This window comes from Piliocolobus tephrosceles, chromosome 21 (genome assembly GCF_002776525.5).
Source record: "Piliocolobus tephrosceles isolate RC106 chromosome 21, ASM277652v3, whole genome shotgun sequence".
In the NCBI taxonomy this organism is placed as follows: Eukaryota; Metazoa; Chordata; class Mammalia; order Primates; family Cercopithecidae; genus Piliocolobus; species Piliocolobus tephrosceles.
In genome coordinates this window covers 35667538-35674092 of record NC_045454.1, presented here as the reverse complement: position 1 = coordinate 35674092, position 6555 = coordinate 35667538, and the positions used below count along the sequence as shown (strand labels likewise).

Below are 6555 nucleotides of genomic sequence, written 5' to 3'. Positions count from 1 at the left end.
CGCCCGCCACCTCGCCCGGCTAGTTTTTTGTATTTTTTAGTAGAGACCGGGTTTCACCATGTTGGCCAGGATGGTCTCGATCTCCTGACCTCGTGATCCGCCCATCTCGGCCTCCCAAAGTGCTGGGATTACAGGCTTGAGCCACCGCGCCCAGCAATTAATTTTATTTTTAATTTTAAATAAAATTAAAAATTTAAATTTTAAAATAAATTATTTTTATTTTTTTAATTAAAAATTTTTTAATTTATTTTTTAATTTAAATAATTTTTTTTAAATTTAGTTTTTGAGACTCGAGTCTCGCTCTTGTTGCCCAGGGTGAAGTGCAGTGGCACGATCTCAATCTCGGTTCACTGCAGCCTCCACCTCCCAGGTTCAAGTGATACTTCTGCAGGTTCAAGCAATTCTGCCTCGGCCTCCTGAGTGGCTGGGATTACAGGCTCCTGCCACCACGCCCGGCTAATTTTTTGTACTTTTAGTAGAGACAGGGTTTTACCATGTTGGCCAGGCTAGGCTTGAACTCCTGGCCTCGATTGATTCGCCCGCCTCAGCCTCCCAAAGTGCTGTAATTACAAGCGTGAGCCACTGTGCCTGGCCTAATTTTTGTATTTTTAGTAGAGATGGGGTTTCACCATGTTGGCCAGGCTGGTCTAGAGCTCTTGACCTCAGGTGATCCACCCGCCTTGGCCTCTCAGGGTGCTGGGATGACAGGTGTGAGCCACTGTGCCTGGCCTGATATATACATTAAAAAATTGCCGGGTGCGTTGGCTCACTCCTGTCATCCCAGCACTTTGGGAGGCCGAGGCAGGTTGGTCACCTGAGGTCAGGAGTTCGAGAGCAGCCTGGCCAACACAGCGAAACCCCGTCTCTACTAAAAATACAAAAAGTAGCTGGGCGTGGTGGTGTGCACCTGTAATCCCAGCTACTTGGGAGGCTGAGGCAGGAGAATTGCTTGGACCTGGGAGGCAGAGGTTGCAGTGAACCAAGATTGTGCCACTGCACTCCAGCCTGGGCAACAAAGCAAGACTGTCTCAAATTAAGTTACACATATTTGTTAGTGAATGTGGTTTGCAAGATCCTAGATGCTCAGTAATAAAACAGCCAATCACTAATGTGTCTTTCCAAAATTAGCTTGTTTAATCCTTCCACTTCCCAGTAAACCGGGTCCTGTTCCCACCCCTATGTTACAGATGAGGAAACTGACATGGAAAGGGCCAGGCGCGGTGGCTCATGCCTGTAATCCCAACACTTTGGGAGGCCAAGGTGGGCGGATCACGAGGTCAGGTGATCGAGACCATCCTGGCCAACATGGTGAAACCCCGTCTCTACTAAAAAAAAAAAAAAAAAAATAGAAAAATTAGCCAGGCGTGGTGGCAGGCACCTGTAGTCCCAGCTACTCGGGAGGCTGGGGCAGGAGAATGGTGTGAACCCGGGAGGTGGAGCTTGCAGTGAGCCGAGATCGCGCCACTGCACTGCACTCCAGCCTGGGCGACACAGTGAGACTGTCTCCAAAAAAAAAAAGGAAAGGGAGAAGTGACCTGGCCAGGGGTGCATGGCTGGTAGGAGGCCAGTTGGGGATGTGGTCCTCGACTTGCCTCGCTGCTGCCTGCTGCCTGGTCCTGCCTCAGTCTCCCCAACTGCGCTGCCTGTTCCCTCTCCCTTCAGGGTGGCTACGGACCACAACATGGATAACACGTCAACTGTGCTTCGGGAGTGGCTGGTGGCTGTGAAGAGTTTGTACCATTCCGTGGAGTGGCGGCCGGCGGAGGAGCCCAGGTGAGCGCCTTTCCCCTGCTCCTAGTCTGACTGGGCTTTGCCTCTGCTCACACACCCTCTATGGCTCCCCATTGTCCCAGGACAGAATAACAGGCCCTCAGTCCCTGCCTCTCCAGCCCAGGCAGCATTAAGCTACTCTGACCCTCCCTCATCTTTACAAATAGGCCATAATCCTCCTGTCAGACCTTTGCCCGAGGTGTTCCCTGCACCTAGCATTCCTTCACTCCCTTTTTCTTCTGGGGACACCCACTGCTTTGTTCCCTTGCTCACTGACTCAGTCTTGGTCCCAGCACTGACTTTGCTGTTTATCTACTCCCTAAGGCCCTGGGCAGCATGGACTCCCCGCCCCCCCCCCGTTCCTTTCTGGGTTTTTGTTTTTTTTTTTTTTTTTTGAGACAGGGTCTCACTCCATCACCCAGGCTGGAGTGCAGTGGAGTGAACACAGCTTACTGCAGCCTTTACCTCCTGGGCTCAAGCTATCCTCCCACCTCAGCCTCCTGAGTAGCTGGGACTACAGGCACATATAACCATGCCCAGCTAATGTTTTTGTATTTTTTATAGAGATAGGGTCTCACTGTGTTGCCCAGGCTGGTCTCGAAGCGCTGGCCTCAAGCGATCCTCCCACCTCTGCCTCCCAAAGTGCTGGGATCACAGGCATGGACCACTGCACTGGGCCCCAGTCTGAGCTTCCTTCCTTCCCTCCAGTGTGCCTCGGGCTTTCTTCCCTCCAGGCCTTTGCACAGGCTGTATCTCCAGCCAGGGACATTCTCCTCACTTCTCTTTCCTCCTCGTTTCCTTTTTCCCATCCCTCAGATCGGCTTACATGTCCCCTCCTCCAGGAAGCTCTCTCTGAGTACCCCCAAGGCAGCTCAGGCCCTCGCTAGGCTTTGATGGTGCCTTGTGATGTCCACATCACAGCTGCCTCCCCATAGGTCCTACCCAGACGAGGAAGGCCCGAAACACTGGTCTGACTCACGCTACGAGCATGTCATGAAGTTGCGCCAGGCAGCCCTGAAATCAGCTCGAGACATATGGGCTGATTACATCCTGGTAAGTTTCTCAGCCGGCTGGCTGTGGATCACGGGCAGGTCTGGGTATCCCCAGGGAAGGCGGAACAGCAGGATACCAGGACCATCCTTAACGTCATTTTGCAGAAGGGTAAACTGAGGCTTAGGAGAGATGAGTTGCTTAAGGTGACGTGGTTGGTCAGTGGAGGAGGAGCTGGGATTCATTTGATCCTCAGCACCAGGAATGAATGGGCTTTTCTGTCCCCAGTTGTCCCCTGTGTTTGGACGCTTGGGTCAAGTCCATTTTTATTTTTATTTTTATTTTTTTTTGAGACAGAGACTCACTCTGGTGCCCAGGGTGGAGTGAAGTGGCGCAATCTCGGCTTACTGCAACCTCTGCCTCCTGGGTTCAAGCAATTCCCCTGCCTCAGCCTCCCGAGTAGCTGGGAGTACAGACACCCACCACTATGCCTGGCTAATTTTTTATTTTTATTTTTGTAGAAGCCAGGCATGGTGGCTCACGCCTGTAATCCCAGCACTTTGGGAGGCCAAGGCGGGTGGATCACTTGAGGTCAGGAGGTTGAGACCAGCCTGGTCAACGTGGGGAGACCCTGTCTCTACTAAAAATACAAAAATTAGCCAGGCCTGGTGGCAGGTGCCTGTAATCCTGGCTACTCGGAAGGCTGAGGCAGGAGGATCTATTGAACCTGGGAGACAGAGGTTGCAGTGAGCTGAGATTGTGCCACTGCACTCCAGCCTGGGTGACACTGTGAGACTCCGTCTCATAAATAAATAAATAAATAAATATTTTTAAAAAATAACAAAAAATATTTTTGTAGAGACGGGGTCTTGCTATGTTGCCCAGGCTGGTCTCCAACTCCTGGGCTCAAGTGATCCTCCTGCCTCGGCCCCCCAAAGTGCTGGGATTACAGGCATGGGCCACAGCACCCGACCGTGTCACGTCTGTTTTTATCACCATCATATGTAATGGCCAAACCTTTGAGTCACTTCCAAGAAGCAACCGGAAGGAGTCAGGGGCTGGGGGGGTGGTGGCCACATTGAATTGCTGAGGCCTGACTTGCACTTCCTCCTGCAGGGACATTGTCTCATGGGGAAGGGAACAGTTGAGTCTTTTTATTTTTTATTTTTTTCTTGAGCCAAGATTGTACCACTGCACTCCATCCTGGGCCACAGAATGACTCTCAAAAAAAAAAAAAAACATTTTATTGATTGAATATTACTATTATTTTTTAATTTGTATAAACTTATGGAGCACAAGTATAATTTTGTTACATGCATAGATTGTGAAGTGGCGAAGTCAAAGATTTTGGGGCATCCATCCCCCAAATAATATACATTGAATCCATTACACAATTTTCTATGATCCACCCCAAATGTTATCTCAGCCTTCATACTTTCGTATATTCTCCTGATTTGCTTTTTTCTTTGAGACAGAGTCTCACTCTGTTGCCCAGGCTGGAGTGCAGTGGCACAATCTCGGCTCACTGCAGCCTCCACCTCCTGGGTTCAAGCGATTCTCCTGCCTCAGCCTCCTGAGTATCTGGGATTACAGGCCGCCACCATCATGCCTGGCTAATTTTTGTAGTTTTAGTAGAGATGGTGTTTCGCTATGTTGGCCAAGCTGGTCTCAAAGTCCTGACTTCAGGTGATCCGGCCGTGTCGGTCTCCCAAAGTGCTGGGATTATAGGGGTGAGCCACCACATCCAGCCCATCTCTTCAAACAAACAAACAAACAAACAAACAAAAAACAGAAAAGAAAAAGAAAGAAATCAAGTGAGCAAAGTGACTACGATGCAGTGGTGGCTAGAGGTTCAGCTACACAGACCAGTGGAGGCACTTGGTGTCTATTTGGAGGGGAATGGGGAGCCATGGAGGGTGTGTGAGCAGGGGAGGTCTGTGTTCTGATGTAAGATTTTCAGAAGCCACTGTGGACCAGGCGTGGTGGCGCATGCCTGTAATCCCAGCACTTTGAGTGGCCGAGGCAACTGGATTGCTTGAGTTCAGGAGTTCGAGACCAGCCTGGCCAACATGGTGAAACCCTGTCTCTACCAAAATACAAAAATCAGCTTGGTGTGATGACGCACGCCTGTAACCCCAGCTACTTGGGAGGCTGAGGCAGGAGAATCGCTTGAACCCGGGAGGCGGAGGTTGCAGTGAGCTGAGATCGCACCACTGCACTCCAGTCTGGGCGACAGAGTGAGACTCCATCTCAGAAAAAAAAGCCACTGTGGCTGCTGCGGGCAGCAGAAGCCACACACACTAGCAGGAGGCCGGAATAGAGGCCCGAGCAGGGTACCAGCGATTGATGGACAGGCCTGCATGGGGTGGGGGCCATGGAGAAAGGCAGGGGGTTCAGGATGTGTCACGAGGTGAAGGAGACAGTCTGTTTTGGCACTGGATGTGAAGGTGCCAGGGAGAGAGGAACGGGGACAGTGCCACGTCCAGGGAGGACGGGGAGCTCCTGAGGGGACTCTTTTGCTTGGTGGCTTATCAGACCATTTTATAGGTGAGGAAACAGAGGCTGACAGAGGGAGGGGACATCTTGCCTGGCGGGGTGTCAGAACTAGCAAGGCAGAGAGGTGGATCTGGAGCCTTCCAGAGCCTTCTGGCACAAAGCTGCCTTGTCCTGCCTCTAGGACTTTGCTTTTGTGGTTTGAGGTTGCCTGGCTTTAGCTTTTTTCCCTCAGCAAACCGGGGTGGAGCTCCAAGTGCTGGTTCAAAACTCAAAGTGGCTTTTGACACAAAATGATATTTTCCTGTTTTTTTTTTTTTTTTTGAGACAGAGTCTCACTCTGTCACCCAGGCTGGAGTGCAGTGGCGCAATCTTGGCTCATTGCAGCCTGCACCTCCCAGGGTCAAGTGACTCTCCTGCTTCAGCCTCCCGAGTAGCTGGGACTACAGACGCCTGCCACCACGCCAGGCTAATTTATTTTTATTTTTATTTTTTATTTTTTGAGATGGAGTCTCGCTTTGTCGCCCAGGCTGGAGTGCAGTGGCGAGAGCTCGGCTCACTGCAAGCTCCGCCTCCTGGGTTCACGCCATTCTCCTGCCTCAGCCTCCCGAGTAGCTGGGACTACAGGCGCCCACCACCACGCCCGGCTTTAATTTTTTGTATTTTTAGTAGAGACGGGGTTTCACCGTGTTAGCCAGGATGGTCTCGATCTCCTGACCTTGTGATCCGCCCGTCTCAGCCTCCCAAAGTGCTGGGATTACAGGTGTGAGCCACCGCCCCTGGCCAGCATCTAAATTTTAATTGTATCTCCTGGAGAGATTCACTTTATCCTATTTCTTGTTTGTATTAATTGAAGTCAGTTCACATATATATTTATTTGTTTCGCAACCACCACCTCTAATTCCAGAACATTTTCATTTCCCAGAAAGAAAACCTCATCAGCAGTCACTCCTCAACTCCCCATTCCCCTCCCCTAGGCCCTAGCAGCCACTAATCTGCTTCCTGTCTGTGGATTTGCCTGTTCTGGGCATTTCACATCAATGGAATGTCACACTACGTGGCGTTTCGTGTCTGGTTTCTCTCACTCAGCATCGAGTTTTCAAGGTTCATTACAGCCTGGATCAGTGCTTTCTTCCTTTGTATGGCTGTCTCTTATTCCATTGTCTGGGTGGACCATATTGTGTTGATCTCTTCATCCATTGATGGACACACTTCAGTTGCTTCCACCTTTTTTGGCTATTGAGATTCTTTTTTTGTTTGTTCGTTTTTTGAGACAGAGTGTTGCTCTGTCGCCCAGGTTGC

At 50.5% G+C, this 6555-nt stretch overlaps 1 protein-coding gene across 2 annotated transcripts in view; it reads left to right on the top strand.

The window, feature by feature from the left end:
• Positions 1 to 6555, top strand: part of COLGALT1 (collagen beta(1-O)galactosyltransferase 1) — a 24628-nt gene that overhangs the window by 2495 nt on the left and 15578 nt on the right. For both annotated transcript variants that reach the window (XM_023229722.2, XM_023229723.2), the window contains exons 2-3: positions 1663 to 1773; positions 2706 to 2823. In XM_023229722.2, coding sequence (XP_023085490.1) covers positions 1663 to 1773; positions 2706 to 2823 — 229 coding nt within the window. The remainder of the gene's footprint in view (positions 1 to 1662; positions 1774 to 2705; positions 2824 to 6555) is intronic.